This window comes from Staurois parvus, unplaced genomic scaffold (assembly GCF_062004578.1).
Source record: "Staurois parvus isolate SC_StPar_1 unplaced genomic scaffold, SC_StPar_1.0 ptg000513l, whole genome shotgun sequence".
NCBI lineage: Eukaryota > Metazoa > Chordata > Amphibia > Anura > Ranidae > Staurois > Staurois parvus.
This window is the reverse complement of record NW_028318309.1, coordinates 3,176,375-3,198,257: the sequence shown is the minus strand read 5'-3', so window position 1 is coordinate 3,198,257 and position 21,883 is coordinate 3,176,375. Positions and strand designations below refer to the sequence as shown.

Genomic DNA, 21,883 nt, shown 5'->3' with positions numbered 1-21,883 from the left:
AAGCCTATGAAAAAGGTACCAGGGGCATCTCATGGGGCCCCCTACTGACCCCGGGCCCTCGGACAGTGCCCAAGTTTCCAAATGAACAGTCCACCCCTGGGTGCGTTCACAAAAAAATGACTGTAAACTCAACTGCCTGTAAACAACTGTAAATGAAGATGTGTACATGGACACATAGAAAAACATTAGGGAGAGTTCAGGGGCTGCTGAAAAAAACGCAGAAAAGCTCCTAAACGTGAGTCTATCAGCGGCAGTGTACATGGAGCCTAAGGCTACGTTCACACTAGCGTTGTGTGCAGGCGGCAGAGAGGCGTCCGTTTTGCCGCGACGCAAACGCCCCTATAGCGTTTGGCAAGCGTTGGTCCGGCGTTTGCGGAGCGGTTTTTAACGTTCGGCAAACGCTTCGCAAACGCCGCATGCACGGTTTAGCGGCGGTTGCCAGGCGTTTGCCGAGCATTAAAAACGCCCCACAAAGGCCTATAATGCAGTTTGAATGGTGTTACCGCTCCGCAAACGCCCCGCAACTGCGTCACAACCCTGCCGGCGTTTGCGGAGCGGCACCATAGAGTCGAATAGGAGGCTTCAATGCCTCCTGACTCGACCAGAGGCGTCCGTTTTGCCACGACGCAACGCAAACGCTTTGTAATGTGCAGAATTGTCCGAGGCGTTTCGGAAGTGGTAAAAACGCTTCCCAAACGCCTCGGACAATTCTGCACATTACAGCACATGGTGCTGTTCTAACGGGAGCATTTGTGTTGCGTCGCGGCAAAACGGACGCCTCTGGTCGAGTCAGGAGGCATTGAAGCCTCCTTTCCTGGTCTATGGTGCCGCTCCGCAAACGCCCGGCCGGCACCATAAACACTATAGGGGCGTTTGGCAAGTGTTGGTAAAACAGCCAAGTGTGAACGAGCCCTTAGAGGCAGGAAAAAAACCCCACCACCAGTGCGTCCAGGAGCAGCAGGGTTTGGGAACAAAAAATACTTGAAGCTACTAAAAGCTGCTAGAAGCTTCTAAAAGCTGCTAAAAGTGCCTAAACGCTAGTGCTTGAGCATTAATTCATTTCAATGACCAGAATAAATGATTTATTCTGGCCAATGAAATGAATTAGCGCCCATAAGCTTGATGCCTGGAAAAGCTTCTAAAAGTTTTAAACACTTTTACAAGCATCAGGCATTTTTACTGCAAAAGCGCTGCTGGCTTCTAGGAGAATTTAATAATCGTCTTGTGTACATGAGGCCTAAAGCTGATTGGTTGCTCCTGCACCTCCTAATGGATGGATTTTATTTATTCTAAAGGTATAAACTCTCCAATCAGAGACCTCAAAAATAGAAAAATAAAACACAATTCTTACTTTACAGATGTTCCTTTAGAGATTTTGAACTTGCTTGGACTGGACCAGTGATCTGCTTTGTACTTCAGCTCTTTGTTCTGGGAGAAAATCAATCACAGAAAGAAATCGATCATTAGTAACAGAAAACAGCACTACCTCCCCATTACAATATCACTGGGACAGCTTTAAGGGACAAATGCAAATTCAAATTGTCACCCCAAAGAAAGCCTGTGAATAACAGCGTGGTTGTCCAGTTCTGGGAGGGCGTCAAACGATGTTTTCCCAGAACTCGCCCTGCCATGTGACCCCAGCAGCGCGCACCCGGCGATCTCCATGATTGCTGTGTCCTACGGACACAGCTGATCACATGATGTGATAAAAGGCCAATCACAGCGTCCTTTTACCACATGATTAGCTGTGTCCAACCCACAGCAGATCACCTGGTAAATGCAGTTGCCGGTTATCAGCTGCACTTTCCTCACGCTGTCGCAGCATGAGGAAAGTACTGCCGATAACCAGCAATTGTCAGAGAACAGATCGGCACTGATCATCAGGGCACTGATGATCAGTGCCCTGATGATCAGTGCCCAGCAATGCCACCCACAAGTGCCAAGCAGTGCCCCCCCCATCAATGCCACTATCAGTGGTGCCCAGCAGTGCTGCCAGTCAGTGCCCAGCAGTGCCACCAGTCAGTGCCGCCCGTCAGTGCCCATCATTGCTGCATATCAGCGCAGCCTCATCAGTGCCAGCTCAACAGTGCCGCCTATCAGTACAGCGTATCTGTGCCAACTCATCAGTGCCCATCAGGGCTGCCTATCCGTGCCCATCAGTGCTGCCTATCCGTGCCCATCAGTGCTGCCTATCCGTGCCCATCAGTGCTGCCTATCCGTGCCCATCAGTGCTGCCTATCCGTGCAGTCTCATCAACACACATCAGTGAAGGAGAAAAATTACCTGTTTGAAAAATTTTATAATAGATACAAAGAAAAACTTTTTTTTTCACTTTTTTTTCACTTTTTTGTTTATAGCGCAAAAAATAAAACACCCAGTGGCGATTAAATACCACCAAATGAATGCTTTATTTGTGTGAAAAAAATGATAAAAATTTCATATGGGTACAGTGTTGCATGACTGCACAATTGTAATTCAAAGTGTGACAGCGCTGAAAGCTGCAAAAGTGGCCTGGGCAAGAAGGGGGTATAAGTACCCGTCAGGTAAGTGGTTAAGCAGCTGAAAACAGAGGGCATGGGATCACTTATAAAAAAAAAGGTTAAAAGAAAGCATTCATTTGTTCTTGGTCTGTTGACTCCTCATGATGATTGGATGAAACCCATTGGGTCCAGTTTAATTATTTCATGTTCTGCTGTGACATTTGTACTGCTATCCTCTGTATTTTGGTGAACATCCTTTCTGGTTTTTACTGAGTGTCATTTCCACAAATAAAAGAATGATAAAAAAAAGGCATTTTATAAGTTTTTTTTATATGTATACAAAAATGTTTTGCCTTTCATTTCTATGTTAAACTCAGCGGGTTGTTTTTCAAGGGGAGGGTTCAAATATACTGTAAGTGTGTTCATCTTTCTAAAACTTGTGTTCATGTTCTAGGCAGATTTGCACAGAAGGCGCTGAGATCAGGGGTGGATTGACAACTCATGGGGCCCCCGGGCAATAGAGGATCATGGGGCCCCCGGGCAATAGAGGATCATGGGGCCCCCGGGCAATAGGGGATCATGGGGCCCCTGTGTCCTTGCCCAAACTCAAAAAAACCTATGAAAAAGGTACCAGGGGCATCTCATGGGGCCCCCTACTGACCCCGGGCCCTCGGGCAGTTCCCGAGTTTCCAAATGGTCAGTCCGCCCCTGGCTGAGATTTAATAGGCCACCAAATAACAGATATTCACATTGATAAAATCTGTCATGAAAGATGCAAAGAATGACTTTCCATTTGGTTTTGATACCTGCCCTGGTTTTAGATTGTTTTGCAGAATACTAAAGATTAGTATGAATGTTTGTAGAACAGATGAGGGGTAGGTACACTTTAGGTCATCTTTTAAAAAATTGCTATCAATATAAAGTAGTGGTCTCCAAACTGTGGCCCTTTGCTTGCTTTTATCTGGCCCCTGGGACACTTTCCCTCCCACTGATATAAGACACTATTCTTCACACTGATACCAACAATGGGGCATAATTTCTGCTATTGATATCAACAACTGGGCACTATCCCTCCCACTGACACCAATGATGGGGCACTATTCCTCCCACTGACACCTACAATGGGGCACTATTCCTCCCACTGACACCAATGATGGGGCACTATTCCTCCCACTGACACCAATGATGGGGCACTATTCCTCCCACTGACACCAATGATGGGGCACTATTCCTCCCACTGACACCAATGATGGGGCACTATTCCTCCCACTGACACCAATGATGGGGCACTATTCCTCCCACTGACACCAATGATGGGGCACTATTCCTCCCACTGACACCAATGATGGGGCACTATTCCTCCCACTGACACCAATGATGGGGCACTATTCCTCCCACTGATACCAATGATGGGGCACTATTCCTCCCACTGATACCAATGATGGGGCAATATTCCTCCCTCTGGTACCAATCATGGGGCACTATTCCTCCCACTGAGACCAATGATGGGGCACTATTCCTCCCACTGACATCAATGATGGGGCACTATTCCTCCCACTGACACCAATCATGGGGCACTATTCCTCCGACACCTACAATGGGGCACTATTCATCCCACTGACACCAATGATGGGGTTCTATTCCTTTCATTGAAACCAATCATTGAGCACTATTCTTTCCAGTGACACCAACGGTGGGGTGCTATTCCTCCCCATAATACCAAAGATGCATTGTTTACTCCCTCTGATGCCAGGACAATATCTATTCCCGATGACCACAGTCTGGCCCCCGTAAAACCTGAGGGACAGTAAATTGACTCTTTGTTTAAAAAGTTTGGAGACCCCTGATATAAAGGATACAATTAAAGTACAAATGAATACATGAAATAACAAATAAAATAAACAATATAACAGATGTAACCTATCCAATAATACCGTACCGTTGATCACATGACATTACCTGACATTCCAGTAAATGGACTTTCTCCTTTAATTCCCCAATGGTGGTGTCCTGCTCCTTCAGATGGTTCTTTAAATCTTCCCGCTGTCATTACAATAATAAACAGTCAATCAGGGGCGGACTGACAACTCATGGGGCCCCCGGGCAATAGGGGATCATGGGGCCCCTGTGTCCTTGCCCACACTCAAAGCTCACCCAAAAAAGCCTATAAAAAGCATCAGGGGCATTTCATGGGGCCCCTTACTGACCCCGGGCCCTCGGGCAGTGCCCGAGTGCTCCAATGGTCAGTCCGCCCCTGCAGTCAATAGAGCTCATCACATAATAGGGCATTAACAAGAGATCAAAGCCGCGTCACTTCGTACAATAGAGATTCGTTTTCTATCAGCTTTGACAGTTGATGAATTTACTAAATTGTGAGTAGGACCATCCTCAGATTACACTTTAATCACCAATATATACAGAGTACACCAGAGTCAGCCAGTATATTATTATTTATTTCAGGTACTTATATAGCACCATCAATTTACGCAGCACTTTACATATATATTGTACATTCACATCAGTCTCTAAATCTCAAGGGGCGTACGATCTAAGGTCCCTAATTCACATTCATACATACACATACTAGGGCCAATTTAGACAGCAGCCAATTCACCTACCAGCATGTCTTTGGAGTGTGGGAGGAAACTAGAGTACCCGGAGGAAACCCACACAGGCACAGGGAGAACGTGCAAACTCCAGGCAGTGGGTGCCGTGGTTGGGATTCGAACCAATGACCCGAGTACTGCCAGGTGGAAGTGCTAACCATTTAGCCACTGTGCTGTCCACATATATGAGGAATTACTATGGGAGTCATTATTAGATGCTGACCATCCAGTGAGCAGATCCATAGTATTTACAACCAAATTCTGCCAAAGTATTTTTTCCATATGTGATACTTTGGTACAACTGTCCATGTGATGTCATCATTGTATGGGTGGAATAGTAGAATGGATAATAAATAAAATCACTAAATGTAGGCTGGCGGTAATTCCACAACTCTTAGAGAGCGCTGTAGGATTAGTCCTAGTTTAACCGCTTGCCTTGCGCCCTATAGCAGAGGGCTGCACAAAATCGCGTATATTATTATTAAGTGTTCTTGCAAGAACACGTATTGTTATCTCACATATAGATTCTTATTATTATAGCCATATTTACCACCCTAACTCCTCCCACAGTTTTTACACTATAGACACAGTAATATACCGAAACGTGCGGATTGTTCCCGATTGGTGCGCTATTACTTTGTGGAACGTTTCGCCGAATGGTTCACAAAATATCGCCATTTTTGTGATGAAATTTGTCCCATAGGAATGAATGGCGCAACTAGAGTGGGAGCTGACAAGGCTAGAGTGTGGAAGGAAAAATCAGGACATGATTTCTAAACTGTCATCACTCCCTCATTTTCAAGCCCACCTACACATATCTTATATCACGTTCAGCTATCCCTGCTGCCACTAAAAATGTTCACGGCTAAGCCATAGTCCTGATAGTTTTCACAATATGACCATTTGTTTGCAACTCACGCCACCCATTGACATTCATTGAATCTTCACTCGCAGCCACCTGAAATTTCTGTTGGGAATGCAACAGCATGTACTATAATGTACTATATAGTATTGTGTGTTAATATCACTTGACCAGTAGATGGCACTGTACACTAAGGTCACTAGTTGTACATATGGTTCTCTCTCTTCCTCTCTCTTCTCTATCTTCAGGAAGTAATAAGTCTGCTGAAATGTGCTCTGTGTGTTTGTAACTTAAGCCACACAAGTAAAGTCTGAATTCTGCTATCACTACCAGTGTCTTCTATAACACATAACCAACAATTTCAGGGGCCATTTTTAAACTGCGACTGTACCTTCATTTTTAATATTTCAGAGACATACTATGCATCAAAATGTAGGTCTGGATCTTGTGATTCTATGCTGTAGGATTTATACTTTTAAAACTACAACCGTTTGAAGATGGCAACCGCCAGTGAAGTGAGCAAGTTGGAGCAGTTTGTTTATAAAAGCCCCTCTCAGCTTGCTCTGACTGAGTGAGTTGCCATAGCAACCGAAGGTGAGTCACCAGGAAGCAGAGTGACCAAGGCTACAGTGTGAGCTGCAAAATAAAAGTTCAAATGCATTTCTTCAAGCTTGCCATGTGCACTGTTTACATTTCATCAATCACTTGGTTAGTGTTGGAGGCAAGAACACTTCACACAATTTCCCCAGAAATTGTAGATTTTCTAGTCTCACATATATATTCGTATTATTATTATAGCCAAATTTACCGCCCTAACTCCTCCCACAGTTTTTACACTACATAAACAGTAATATATCGAAACGTGCGGATTGTTCCCGATTGGTGTGCTGTTACTTTGTGGAACATTTCGCCGAACGGTTCACAAAATATCGCCATTTTTGTGGTGAACTTTTCCCATAGGAATGAATGGCAGAATGTTCAAAACTAGAGTGTGAGCTGATAAAATCAGGACATGATTTGTAAACTGCCACCACTCCCTCATTTCCAAGCCCACCTACACAAATCTTATATCAAAACATTCAGCTGTCCCTGCTGCCACTAATCGGCTAAGCCATAGTCCTGATAGTTTTCACAATATGACCATTTGTTTGCAGCTCACGCCGCCCATTGACATTCATTGAAACTCCACTCTAGCCACCTCAAATTTGAAGGGCAATTTCTAAACTGCGACTGTGCCTTCATTTGTAATATTTCAGAGACATACTATGCATCAAAATGTAGGTCTGGGTCTTGTGATTCTCACAATATAATGCTCTTCAGTGTAGGATTTATACTTTTTAAACTACAACCGTTTGAAGATGGCAACCGCCAGTGAAGTGAGCAAGTTGGAGCAGTTTGTTTTTAACCGCTCTTCTCTGCCCTTGCTGTAGAGTGAGTTGCCATAGGAACCCAGGTGTGTGTGATCAGGCAGCAGAGTGACAAAAGCGAGAGTGTGAGCTGAAAAATAAAAGTTGAAATACATTTCTCACTCTATCAGGCTTGCCATGTGCACTTTTTAAATTTGATCAATTGGTTAGTGTAATGTTCACTATCTTTACTCACTCCAAACACTCCACACAGTTACTCTGCTCACTCCATAAAGATACTCTGCCCAGTCCAACCTTTTCACAGTTACTCCAGCCACTCCACCCACACAATAGTTACTCCGCCCACTCCACCCAGGTACTCCACCCACTCCAGTTGTAGACTACTGGTGGAGGCAAGAACACTTCACACAATTTCCCCTGAAATTGTAGCTTTTCTAGTTTAGTATTGTCCTCCAAATTTAATATGGTTTCTGTGGCTTCATTCCACATCTGTCAGAATTTTGCCCAATAAATACAAATTTAAGTCCTCATGCACACTGGACGTTTTCAGAAGGCTGGTAACGTTAACGGTGTAAAGTCACATTAAAAATGTGTGTTTTTCAGCTTTAAGCATTTTTGCATTAGCATTTAGCGAAGTTTTGCCACATTTGCATTTTTATAAAAAAAAAAATTTTTTGGGTCAAAAAAGTCCAAAAAACACCAGTTTGCGGAAGTTTACCGCGTTTTGCCATATTTTTCAGCATTTAGAGCATTTTTACAGCTAAAAATCGTCTCTAGAAACCCACTAGTCCTGGGATTTTTTTCCAGCTAAAAAAAACGTTGATTCCAGTCTATGTGTGTATGGACACATAGGATAACATGCTGGGGGGTTTACTGGCTGTAGAAAAAAATGTCAAATGCCAAAAACAGCCGCTGTAAAAACATCCCGTGTGCATGAGGACTAAATCTGAACTCCAAGTACCAAAAACTCATTTAAATATATTCCTAGCCATACAAGATGTAAATCTACTTTGAGTGCACCAAATGCCTTTGCACACCAAGATTCAAATAAAAATTGCATGGCTCCTGTGGACAATGGGGCTATTTACTAAAACTGGAGAGTGCAAAATCTGGTGCAGCTCTGCATAGTAACCAATCAGCTTCCAGGTTTTAGGGTTCATTTACACTGCAGCTGATAAACTCACGTTTAGGAACTTTTCTGCATTTTTTTCAGCAGCCCCTGAACTCTCCCTAATGTTTCCTATGTGTCCATGTACACTATATTGTTTACAGGCAGTTGAGTTTACAGCTGTTGTTTTTAATGCACCAAACTTGTGTTCAGGAGTAGATTTTATCAGCATTTCAAATGCTTGTAAACGTATGTAAACGCATTTAACCGCGTTTGCGTTTAGAAGCGTTTTTTTAACTGTTCCATGATCAGATGCTGCCCAGAGCCTTTTTTCATCATCAGAAATGCATGCAAAGTGTTTTCCATGTATTCAAATAGACCCGGTACACCAGCGCAGTCAGTTCCAGGTTTTGCGTGAAGGAAAAAAATGGTAGAATGTGCTGCATTATGTTCATGATGGGATCCATAGTGAAGACAACCAGAAAAGACAGGTCATCTCAACACATACTACACTCTCTGCTTCTGCTCTCTTTATTTCTCCTAAAATGTCTGAAATAGTTAATTTTTTACTATTTTTCAGTGCATTCTGGGCATTTTGGAAGGTCTCCTGAAGTTATCTTAAAAAAACGCTTCTAAATGCAAACGCACATAAACGCAGTATGCAAACGCAGCTAACAGACGTTTTTTAACCTACGTTTTCTAGCAGTCAGTTTCCATCGTTCAGAAGTGTTTTCCAAATTCCCCGTGTACATGGAGCCTTATTGTCAAAGCTTAACTGAACAAGCTGAAGTTAGAAGCTGATTGGCTCCCATGTACAGCTGCACTAGATTGTAAGTGCTCCAGTTTTAGTAAATCTAAATGTCTGCTTATCCCAAAGTTCAACCCATTAAGCAGGAATTTCCCAAAATTCAAACTGTGAATGACCAGCATAACGGTTAGAATTTTGAAAAATCCAAACCCATATTAACCACCTCCCGCCCGCCATATAGTAATATGACAGGCGCAAGGTGGTTCTCTCGTTCTGGGATGACGTCCTTCCATTCTCACTGCGCATGCGCGGCTCAGGGAGCGCGCAGCGTGGCGATCGGCGGTGCGCTGTGTCCTTCGGATCAGCGGATCACCGATCACGGAAAGAGCCGAAGATGTCGGCTCGGTCATGTGATCAGCTGTGTCCAATCACAGCTGATCACATGTAAACAGGGAAATGCCGGTTATCGGCATTTCTCTCCTCTCGAGCTGTCACGCTGACAGCTTGAGGGGAGAGCCAGAAATCGGCTTTCCACGGAGGGGACATGTACACTGATCATCAGGGCACTGATGATCAATGTAGCCCCAGCAGTGCCACCTGTCAGTGTCCGCCAGTGCCCATCAGTGCCACATCAGTGCCACATATCAGTGCCTACCAGTGCACATCAATGCCAGATATCAGTGCCTACCAGTGCACATCAATGCCACATATCAGTGCCCACCTGAGCTGCCTTTCAGTGTCACCCATCAGTGCCAGTCAGTGCCACCTATCAATGTTAATCAGTGCCAGTCAGTGCCACCTATCAGTGCCAGTCAGTGCTGCCTATCAGTGTGCATCAGTGCCGCCTATCAGTGCCTGTCAGTGCCGCCTAACAGTGCCAGTCAGTGCCGCCTAACAGTGCCAGTCAGTGCCACCTATCAGTGCTGCCTATCAGTGCCATGTATCAGTGCTGCCTTTCAGCGCCCAACAGTGATGCCTGTCAATGCCCATCAGTGCCACCTACCAGTGCCTCCTCATCAGTGCCCATCAGTGCCACCTATCAGTGTCCATCAGTACAGCCTATCAGTGCCCATCAGTGCAGCCTCATTAGTGCACATCAGTGAAGGAGAAAAATCACTTATTTACAAAATTTTATAACAAAATTAAGAAAAAACATTTTTTTTTTCAAAATTTTCAGTGGTTTTTGGTTTGTTTAAGAAAAAATAAAAAACCCAGAGGTGATTAAATACCACCAAAATAAAGCTCTATTTGTCACAAAAAAATGATAAAAATTTCATATGGGTACAGTGTTGCATGACTGCGCAATTGTCATTCAAAATGTGACAGCGCTGAAAGCTGGAAATTGGCCTGGGCAGGAAGGGGGTAGAAGTGCCCTGTAGGCAGGAAGGGGGTATAGATGCCCTGTAGGCAGGAAGGGGGTAGACGTGCCCTGTAGGCAGGAAGGGGGTAGACGTGCCCTGTAGGCAGGAAGGGGGTATAGGTGCCCTGTAGGCAGGAAGGGGGTAGACGTGCCCTGTAGGCAGGAAGGGGGTAGACGTGCCCTGTAGGCATGAAGGGGGTAGACGTGCCCTGTAGGCAGGAAGGGGGTATAGGTGCCCTGTAGGCGAGGGGTTAATAACACAACATTACCACCTGGAGGTTTCTTGAATTTCGATTCTATACTTGTATATATGGAGAGGCTGCACCAGCTACCTCCTGAGATGACAGCAGACACCTAAATTGCCACATAACAAAGTGCTGGGAGGATTACATGAAGGAAAAATGAAGGCTTTGTTAAAGCAGAATCCCCCCCCCCCCCCAACCTTTGTAGTTAGGAAAGCTGTCATTTTACAGGCGGTTGCCGTGGTCCTGCTCCTGTGTCCAGCTATGGCAGGAAAATTCAGTTGAGAGCTCTCATAAGCACACTGGTGACAGTTATCAGCAGAGGCATGATTTGAATGTTACTGGCTGAACCTGCTCATTTGCATATCTTTGCAAAGGATTCTGGGAAATGGGTTTTGCCACCTCAGGGTTGATCAAATCTGAATTATTTGTGTTTTTAGATGGTTTATAGAGCCAGAAAGATTTGGATGTGAACATACAAGCCAAAAGAAAGATTTTAATGCTAAATTCAAATTTGACTCTCCATAGGTTGATATTTTGGTAGTTTGGGCGGTTTAAAAAGAGTCGAGGTTACATGGTAGTTGGAGAGGTTGGGAAAGCTCAGCGACCAGGTGAAGGATCTCTCTGGGGATAACTCAGTGACACTGAGGTGAAGATTCCTCTGAGTGGAAGTTCATTGATACTGATGCGAGGATCTATCTGAGGGAAGTTCAGTGATTACTGACAGGAGTGATACCAACAAAAGGATCTCTCTGGGGAGCTCAGCAATACGGACATATAATGAAGAGGATCTGATCTAATGAAGTTCAATGATACTGACATATGAGGATGTCACAGGAGAAGTTCAGTGACACTGAGGCAGGCAATAAAAACTTCTCTGAGCCTAGAACCCCATTCCGGAAACACTTGGAAGCTGAGCTTGATGGTGGTTCCCCAGGCCTCTCATTTTTAGGTGTTTTTGCATTTGAGACCCCTTACTGTTATCTCACATATAGATTCTTATTATTATTATAGACAAATTTACCGCCCTAACTCCTCCCACAGTTTTTACACTACATAGACAAGTAATATACCGAAACGTGCGGATTGTTCCCGATTGGTGTGCTATCACTTTGTGGAACGTTTCGCCGAATGGTTCACGAAATATCGCGGTTTTTGTGGTGAAATTGGTCCCATAGGAATGAATGGCGGAATGTTCAAAACTAGAGTGTGAGCTGAAAAATCAGGACATGATTTCTAAACTGTCATCACTCCCTCATTTTCAAGCCCACCTACACATATCTTATATCAAAACGTTCAGCTATCCCTGCTGTCACTAAAAATGTCCACGGCTAAGCCATAGTCCTGATAGTTTTTACAATATGAAAATTTGTTTGCAACACACGCCGCCCATTGACTTTAATTGAAACTTCACTCGCAGCCACCTGAAATTTGAAGGGTCATTTCTAAACTGCGACTGTGCCTTCATTTTTAATATTTCAGAGACATACTATGCATCAACGTGTAGGTCTGGGTCTTGTGAGTCTCACAATATAAAGCTCTTTGCTGTAGGATTTATACTTTTAAAACTACAACCGTTTGAAGATGGCAACCGCCAGTGAAGTGAGCAAGTTGGAGCAGTTTGTTTATAAAAGCCCCTCTCAGCTTGCTCTGACTGAGTGAGTTGCCATAGCAACCGAAGGTGAGTCACCAGGAAGCAGAGTGACCAAAGCTACAGTGCGAGCTGCAAAATAAAAGTTCAAATGCATTTCTTCAAGCTTGCCATGTGCACTGTTTACATTTCATCAATCACTTGGTTAGTGTTGGAGGCAAGAACACTTCACACAATTTCCCCAGAAATTGTAGATTTTCTAGTTATCATTATTATTATACAGGATTTATATAGCACCAACAGTTTGCTCAGCACTTTACAGTATAAAGGAAGACAATACAGCAACAGTGCAGTTCAATACAAAAGGGATAGGAGGGCCCTGCTCCTGGGAGCTTACAATCTAGGAGTATATATACGTGATTTGCATTTTCGGGTAGGGGTGCGCACACCGCCCTATCTGCGCTGTCAATGGCAGCTAGGGATGGCATAAATAAATTGGAATAACTTGCGAGCCACAAGTGTGACAATTTCTACAGGATCACATACATGAAACACATAACTACAACTGTGTATAAAAATATCTGCAAATATATGTTGCGCTCCTGAATATTTCTCAATAAATAATAATTAAATTGATACCATTAAATGAATTCAAATTCATGATGCAACAACTAATAAGAGTGTATGAATACCAAAAAATATTTAAATAATTTTAAAACTAATCAATCACCTTCAAATCAATTTTAAATTAATTCCAAATGATATACTCCTCTAAAAAAATGATCAAGTGCTCATTAATCATCAATTAGTGACATATTATACTTACTAATACCCTCAATTTCATTTAAATACATAATACCCTCATTTAATTTAATTAAAAAATGTAAACCAACTTATAACCAATCAACTTAATCACATTTAAATAATCCCCCATAAATAAAAATAAACAAATGCTCATAAATCATTAATTAGTGATTAATATGAATCCAAATATCATCAAAATTATAGTCCCATTGAATAAAAAATATATAGGGACTTGGTGCTTGTTGTTCTTCAATTAGTGACTTTTGTGAATCCTTCAAATAGTGAAGATGTGCGCTCACCTCCTTTGATGCCTGCAATTAGGCTATACACGCTTTCGGTTCACTTCCCCTGGAACCTGCTAGACATATACTTTTGCTGGTTAAATAGGGAGATCCTTCCTTTAGGAGTAATAGATATATCCTCTGATGGGTGATAATCGCAATATCTCATTAGAAATCCTCTGCTGGCCTCTGAGTCATACACCTGCCGTCTATCGTGTTGTGCGGCTCCTCCCGAGTGATGACGTAGCCCCTCCCCTACGCGTTACGCCACCAGTCACGTGGCTTCATCAGGGGATTGTTATCAGAGGCCAGCAGAGGATTTCTAATGAGATATTGCGATACTTAAACCTGTGCAATGTGAGTTTAATACTTGGATGGTGGGAATAAAAAGTTTTAAAAGGTAAAGCACTATGTCTTCAATTTCTTCTTGCATGCGGAGAAACATAAGGAGAGGATAATTAGGAGGTCTGGGATAACAAAAGGAGTGAGTAATCCCTGAGGGGATTATCAGCCATCAGAGGATATATCTATTACTCCTAAAGGAAGGATCTCCCAATTTAACCAGCAAAAGTATATGTCTAGCACAGGGGTGGGCAAACTTTTTGACTTGAGGGCCGCAATGGGTTCATATATTGGACCCGGGGGCCGGACCAAGAGTAGATGAATGATGTGTATGTGTCATCCATAGTAAGTATAGTAATATTCCCCCATAGTAAGCATAGTAATTAATCCCCCATATAGTAATTCATCCCCCATAGTAATTCATCCCCCATATAGTAATTCATCCCCCATATAGTAATTCATCCCCCATATAGTAATTCAACCCCCATAGTAATTCATCCCCCATATAGTAATTCATCCCCCATAGTAATTCACCCCCCATATAGTAATTCATCCCCCATATAGTAATTCATCCCCCCTATAGTAATTCATTCCCCATATTAATTCATCCCCCATATTAAGTCCCCAAGTCCCCCCTGTGTCAATTCACTTACCTTTGCTCCTCTCGTTCCTCTCGCCGTGTTCCCGCGCCGTTCCGGTGTAGCATGAAAATCTGTCTCCTATGAGGATCTGTCCCCCTCGACGTATCTGCGCATGTGCCAGTTTCAGGCATTAGCAGCCGATCGGCGATCTCCGGCACATGCGCAGATACGTCGAGGAGGACAGATCCTCATAGGAGACAGATTTTCATGCTACACCGGTCTTCAGGGCGGACTGTGAGAGGAGCCTAGCGGGAGCCTAGCTCCGCGGGCCGGATTAAAAGGTCCGCCGAGCCGAATACGGCCCGCGGGCCGTAGTTTGCCCATTGCTGGTCTAGCAGGTTCCAGGGGAAGTGAACCGAAAGCGTGTATAGCCTAATTGCAGGCATTAAAGGAGGTGAGCGCACATCTTCACTATTTGAAGAATTCACAAAAGTCACTAATTGAAGAACAACAAGCACCAAGTCCCTATATATTTTTTATTCAATGGGACTATAATTTTGATGATATTTGGATTTATATTAATCACTAATTAATGATTTATGAGCATTTGGTTATTTTTATTTATGGGGGATTATTTAAATGTGATTAAGTTGATGGTTATAAGTTGCACTATATTTGGTCTCCCTGGACCCTGCATTCACTATATCCGGTCTCCCCGGACCCTGCATTCACTATCTCCGGTCTCCCCGGACCCTGCATTCACTATATCTGGTCTCCCCGAACCCTGCATTCACTATGTCTGGTCTCCCGGACCTGCATTCACTATATCTGGTCTCCCGGACCCTGCATTCACTATATCCGGTTTCCCCGGACCCCACATTCACTATATCCGCTCTTCCTGGACCCTGCAGTCACTATATTTGGTCTCCCCGGACCCTGTAGTCACTATATCTGGTCTCCCCGGACCCTGCATTCACTATATCCGGTCTCCCCGGACCTTGCATTCACTATATCCGGTCTCCCCGGACCCTGCATTCACTATATGTAGTCTCCCAGGACCCTGCATTCACTATATCCGGTCTCCCACAGTACACAGAACATGGAAATGCAATTATTTTAGTAAATATAAACTGTAAAATACCTTTTCTCATCAACAGTTGGAGGAGTCTTGTGACTTCAGCAGAGCACTGGTTAAAGCTTGTAGGAGGATTTTTCTTTCTGCTCTAGGAGGATGTAGGACCCCTGACCTCTGTCTGGACAATGCTGATTGGCCCTGTGCTGATCACATGCAGTATCCCAAGAAAAAAAAAATCTCTCTAGCAATACACACTAAACTGAGCATGTGCACAAGGGCTACAGATTCAGTCTGTCTTATCAGCGTGGACATTTGAACAAGAGGAAGAGCAGAGAACACAGGATCAAACAGCCTTTTTACACAATGCGGAGGATTAACCCCTTAGGTTCCACAGTGAGTATAACAAGCATGCTTTACTGCATATACAGACTGATTGTACTGTTGTGGGTTTAGTAACACTTTAAGCTGCAAAGTAGCTGGACAGGGGTGTACAAATTATGTGGCTGCAATGCTTTGCTTTGCAGCAATCATTTTACCCCCTGTTGCATTCAGTGGGCAGTACTGTTGCTGAACACTGCCCATAACAATGAACAGGGCTGCACCACAATGTGTGCAATGCAGTGTGGTGCGGTGGTGCAATATTTACAGGGTTAAAACAGGCAGTGAGGAGCGACATATCAAACGCCTCTGAAAAAGTAAACCCCCGCTTTCCAGAAGGGCTGCAAAGTCTGCCGCACATCTAAACTTAGCCTGATAAATTGCTTGGTCGGTGCGTATAAATAAAAAGTATACTGTAAACTTAAGAATATAAAAATCAAGTTAAAATATCATTTCCATTGCAACAATCTTTTGCTAGAAACTTCCATTTTAAACAAAAGATGACCCATTGCCACCGATGCCCATGGTGACGCTCTTAGAGGATGTGGGAGAATAACTGCAGTTGTAATTACTCCAGTCACCAGAAGATGGCGCAGAAAGAAAACCAAGCTTGGAATGGCTGTGTAATCAACTGATAAACCCCTAAAGCAGAACTGTCATTTTTTCGGTAATTTTTTTTGCGCACACTTTTTTACAATCTGTTATATCATTTTTATTTACTTTATTTAACCAATAGCAAATATACATATATTAAAGGGTGCATCCATGACATTAAAATGGTATATGGGCAGCACAGTGGCTAAATAGTTAGCACATCCACCTGGCAGTACTAGGGTCGTTGGTTCAAATCCCAACCACGACACCACCTACCTGGAGTTTGCATGTTCTCCCTGCACCTGCGTGGTTTTCCTCCGGGTACTCCAGTTTCCTCCCACACTCCAAAGACATGCTGGTAGGTGAATTGGCTCCTGTCTAAATTGTCCCTAGTATGTGTATGTATGAATGTGAGTTAGGGACCTTAGATTGTACGCCCCTTGAGGGTTAGGGACTGATGTGAATGTACAATATATATGTAAAGTGCTGCATAAATTGATGGCGCTATATAAGTACCTGAAATAAATAATAAAGGCTGAATATGCTCATGCATTCTATGCAGTAAGTTATAAATTCTTTAGTGTGTAGCTCTCCCCCCCCAGCCCCCCTAACACTTACCTGAGCCTGATCTCAATACAGCGATGTGCACGGAAGCAGTGGCTCTCCCTGGTCTCTCTGTCCTGATTGGCTGTCAATCACAGCGGGTGAGAAGGGAGCAGGGGCGGGACTGAGCCACACTGTATGTCCCATAGACACACAGAGCTGACTCGGGAGGGAGCAGGGGGGGGAACCAAGAAGTAAGTGGAGGATTGGGGCTGCTCTGTGCAAAACCACTGCATACAGCAGTTAAGTATGATGTGTTTATTATATAAGAAAGCCCAGCATTGCATATGGGGTTTCCCACTTTCTCTTTGCAAGCAATCTTGCTTGGGCCAGGAATCTCATTTTGAAGAGGGGACTGTGTGATAGAGGCTTCTGTGATGGGGGAGATTATGTGATTGGGGGGCCCTGTGATAAGGGGACTATGTGATTAGGGGGATCTGAGACAGGGGGCAGTCTGCTATGTGCCATGGGGGGATGTCTGATGTGATGGGGGCACTCTGTTATGTGCCATGGGGGATGTCTGATGTGATGGGGGCACTCTGCTATGTGCCATGGGGGATGTCTGATGTGATGGGGGCACTCTGCTATGTGCCATGGGGGATATCTGATGTGATGGGGGCACTCTGCTATGTGCCATGGGGGATATCTGATGTGATGGGGGCACTCTGCTATGTGCCATGGGGGATATCTGATGTGATGGGGGCACTTTGCTATGTGCCATGGGGGGATGTCTGATGTGATGGGGCACTCTGCTATGTGCCATGGGGGATGTCTGATGTGATGGGGATACTCTGCTATGTGCCATGGGGGATGTCTGATGTGATGGGGATACTCTGCTATGTACCATGGGGGATGTCTGATGTGATGGGGACTCTCTGCTATGTGCCATGGGGGATGTCTGATGTGATGGGGGCACTCTGCTATGTGCCATGGGGGATGCCTGATGTGATGGTGACTCTCTGCTATGTGCCATGGGGGGATGTCTGATGTGATGGGGGCACTCTGCTATGCTCCCAGTCGGGATGTCTGATGTGATGGGGGCACTCTGCTATGTGCCATGGGGGATGTCTGATGTGATGGGGGCACTCTGCTATGTGCCATGGGGGATGTCTGATATGATGGGGGCACTCTGCTATGTGCCATGGGGGGATGTCTGATGTGATGGGGGCACTCTGCTATGTGCCATGGGGGGATGTCTGATGTGATGGGGGCACTTCGCTATGTGCAATGGGGGGATGTCTGATGTGATGGGGGCATTCTGCTATGTGCCATAGGGGATGTCTAATGTGATGGGGGCACTCTGTTGTAAAGAGGGGCCTCTAATGTGAAAGGAGCTGTGATGTGATGGGGGACCTCTGATGCTAATGGGGGCTTTTGATGTGAGCTTAATTTTCTCAAGGCGGTAGTGTGCATTGTCCCAGGCTCAAGTTTTTCATTCATTTTAGACTGGAGTGCATTGAGATTTTGGATACTTGTAAAGGGGGCAGCAAAGCAGCGCCCTAGATATTAGCCATGCCTACTCATGCTGAATACAGGCCAGGATAAAGAACAGGATAAGAACCTCTCACCTCCTGGATCAGAGCCCGGAGATGTTGGTGCTGTGACATCATGAGCTGCTGCAGGTGGTCAATCTGCTCTTGTACTGTAGAGACTTCTGTCTGCATTGCCACACAACTGAAACAAAGGAGATTGCAGGATTTTCTTTATCTTTGTGAATTATACAGCGACATTGGAATCTTCAGGCTTACAACCCCAGTGGGCTCTTTCTCTGATGCAAACCTCCTCACATATTTTTTCTCTCCCCCTGATGCAGTAACTCTTTGTAAATGGCCTGCCTACACCTATAGCAAGGGAATTGTTCCTTTTTGGTCAAAAGCTGCACAGTTTGTATTTATTTACAGACACCTCTTACCTACATAGGCAGTTTTGTGGTAAACGTGAGCAATGCCTTTAAGTGAGTGTCAAAAAAAAAAGTCCACATCCAGAGAACACTTTTCAAGCAGTTATTATCATTTCTTCTTTTGTAAAAAAATTAAAAAAAGAAAAAAAAAGAAGGTTTAAGTAGAACTATAGGCAAAACGTTTTGTTTTCATTTTGGATAGAGTTAAGGAGGGTTATGACCCCTGTCAGTTTATTTTTTTGCCATCTGTGTCCCAATTAAGGGAACCCCTTGGGAACCCACAGGTCACCAGAACTAGTATCCCCATTGGAAGATTTCCCCTATATTACTTTTCTGGGGATAACTGTCATTTGCCTTGGATTGAACTTGGGTCGGTCTTTGGGCTGCGGCTCTGTTTGCTCTGCTACTGGGAAACCTGAGTCTTGCAGTATACACCTTGAATTGTACATCTGCTCCTATTAAGCTGGCCATACATGGGTCGAATTCCGAAAGAATTTTCTTTCGAAAATCTTTTTTACGAATTTTCATTCAAATTTTGCACTATTAGTCGGCCACAACAATGGCCAATTTTTGAGCGGCCATCAAATTTGAGTGATTGGGCATGTTGGAAATTTTTTTCACCTCTTCATGCCGGCCGAACGCAAGTCTGGGCCTAGACACTGAGCGGCTGCACATTTGCGTTCTATTAAAAAAGAACATATGTGCTGAGAGCGCACGCTCTGCGCGCTCCCAGCACACATGTCCGGTACTCACAGAAAGGTCCTGATCTCCTCTTTCGATTGGGACCTTTCTCAATCATGTGACCGTCGTGACGGCGTGTCATGGCGGTCACATGACCCTAAACCCCGCCCCAACTCCCGGCTTCTGAAACCCTTAAAGGGTCGGGAGGCGCCAGCGCGAAGGGGTTAAAAACAAACTTCGATTCAACGATGGGAGAATCGTGTGAGAAATGTAATCAAAAAAGAAATGAGCATGAGCTGTGACCTGGAAAGAAAAGAAAATTATTGGCCACAAAAATTATTTTCTGTAGCAACATTTGGTGAAATAAAGGCTTGGTTGGCCAAATTTTAAAATCAATGCTGGCACCATCGGATTACAAAATGCACAAAATTTCCAATTTTCTAAACAAAATTTGTTCGGAATTTGACCCATGTATGGTCTGCATTTATCTCTATCCCCACCTGTCTTCCAGCTGAAATCAATCCACAATCAGACCAGCTTAAATTGCAGGGCTTCCTATGGACTGTGCCCATTTGTTGGCTCTGTTTTCCTGGGTGTGTGCTATACTGCTGAGCTACTGAATCTCTGGACTTTGACCTCTGCCTGATTCCTGGATACTCTCTTTGCCTGACGATTCGACTGTACTCTGCCAGTCTGTCTATGACCCTGTATAGTTACATAGTTAGTCTGGCTAAAAAAAGACAAAAGTCCATCCAGTTCAATTAAAAAAAAAAGCTATAATCCTACACCCACAATTGATCCAGAGGAAGGCAAAAAAAACCCCCAGCAAAGCATGATCCAATTTGCTCCTGCAGGGGAAAAAAATCCTTCCTGATCCCCCGAGAGGCAATCGGATATTCCCTGGATCAACTTTACCTACAAATGTTAGTATTCAGTTATATTCTGTGAATCCAAGAAATAATTCAGACCTTTTTTAAAGCAATCCACTGAGCTGGCCAGAACCAACTCTATTGGGAGTCTATTCCACATTTTCACAGCTCTCACTGTAAAGAAACCTTTCCGTGTTTGGAGATTACATTTCATTTCCTCCAGACGTAAAGAGCACCCCCTTGTCCTCTGTGATGACCTCAGGATGAATAGCTCTACACCGAGTTCACTATATGAACCACTGATGTATTTATACATGGAGATCATATCCCCCCTTATGTATTATACATGGAGATCATATCCCCCCTTATGTATTATACATGGTGATCATATCGCCCTTATGTATTATACATGGAGATCATATCCCCCTTATGTATTATACATGGTGATCATATCCCCCCCTTATGTATTATACATGGAGATCATATCCCCCCTTATGTATTATACATGGAGATTATATCCCCCTTATGTATTATACATGGAGATCATATCCCCCCTTATGTATTATACATGGTGACCATATCCCTCCTTATGTATTATACATGGAGATCATATCCCCCGTTATGTATTATACATGGAGATCATATCCCCCTTATGTATTATACATGGAGATCATATCCCCCCTTATGTATTATACATGGTGATCATATCCCCCCTTATGTATTATACATGGAGATCATATCCCCCCTTATGTATTATACATGGAGATCATATCCCCCTTATGTATTATACATGGAGATCATATCCCCCCCTTATGTATTATACATGGAGATCATATCCCCCCCTTATGTATTATACATGGTGATCATATCCCCCCTTATGTATTATACATGGTGATCATATCCCCCCTTAATCTCCTCTTCTCAAGAGAGAATAAATTCAGTTCCTCTAATCTTTCCTCATAGCTGATCTCCTCCATGCCTCTTATCAGTTTGGTTGCCCTTCTCTGTACTTTCTCCAGTTCCCTAATGTTCTCTGTGTGAATTGGTGCCCACAATTGAACCTGCCTGCCTCCGACCATGCTTCTGGATTCTGACTTTGTATCTTGCTGTCAAGATTTGTGGCTGACCTGGCCGGCCTGACTACGCTAACGCCTTAATCCCCAGTTAAAGCTCCACTCTGGACTAAACCTGTTACAGGTACCCTACAACAACCCACAATGTGGGGTTTCTTTTACTCTCACTTTTGATGATAATGGTAAACAGGACAAATAGGGTGAATCTCCCTAACGGTGACATAGACAGCAATAAAAACTAAGAGGGGTTCTAATCTCCACTCCATCCAAACCTAAAAAACAAAGTGCTGCCTTTAGTTATACTTTAAATATCAATGAAAGCTGACCCCTAACCCCTG

At 44.0% G+C, this 21,883-nt stretch overlaps 1 protein-coding gene across 1 annotated transcript in view; it reads right to left on the bottom strand.

Moving 5' to 3' along the window:
- Positions 1–21,883, bottom strand: part of CCDC68 (coiled-coil domain containing 68) — a 91,133-nt gene that overhangs the window by 6,657 nt on the left and 62,593 nt on the right. The window contains exons 8-10 of the mRNA XM_089690088.1: positions 18,591–18,696; positions 4,440–4,523; positions 1,352–1,428 (exon numbers count right to left, since the gene is read on the bottom strand). Coding sequence (XP_089546214.1) covers positions 1,352–1,428; positions 4,440–4,523; positions 18,591–18,696 — 267 coding nt within the window. The remainder of the gene's footprint in view (positions 1–1,351; positions 1,429–4,439; positions 4,524–18,590; positions 18,697–21,883) is intronic.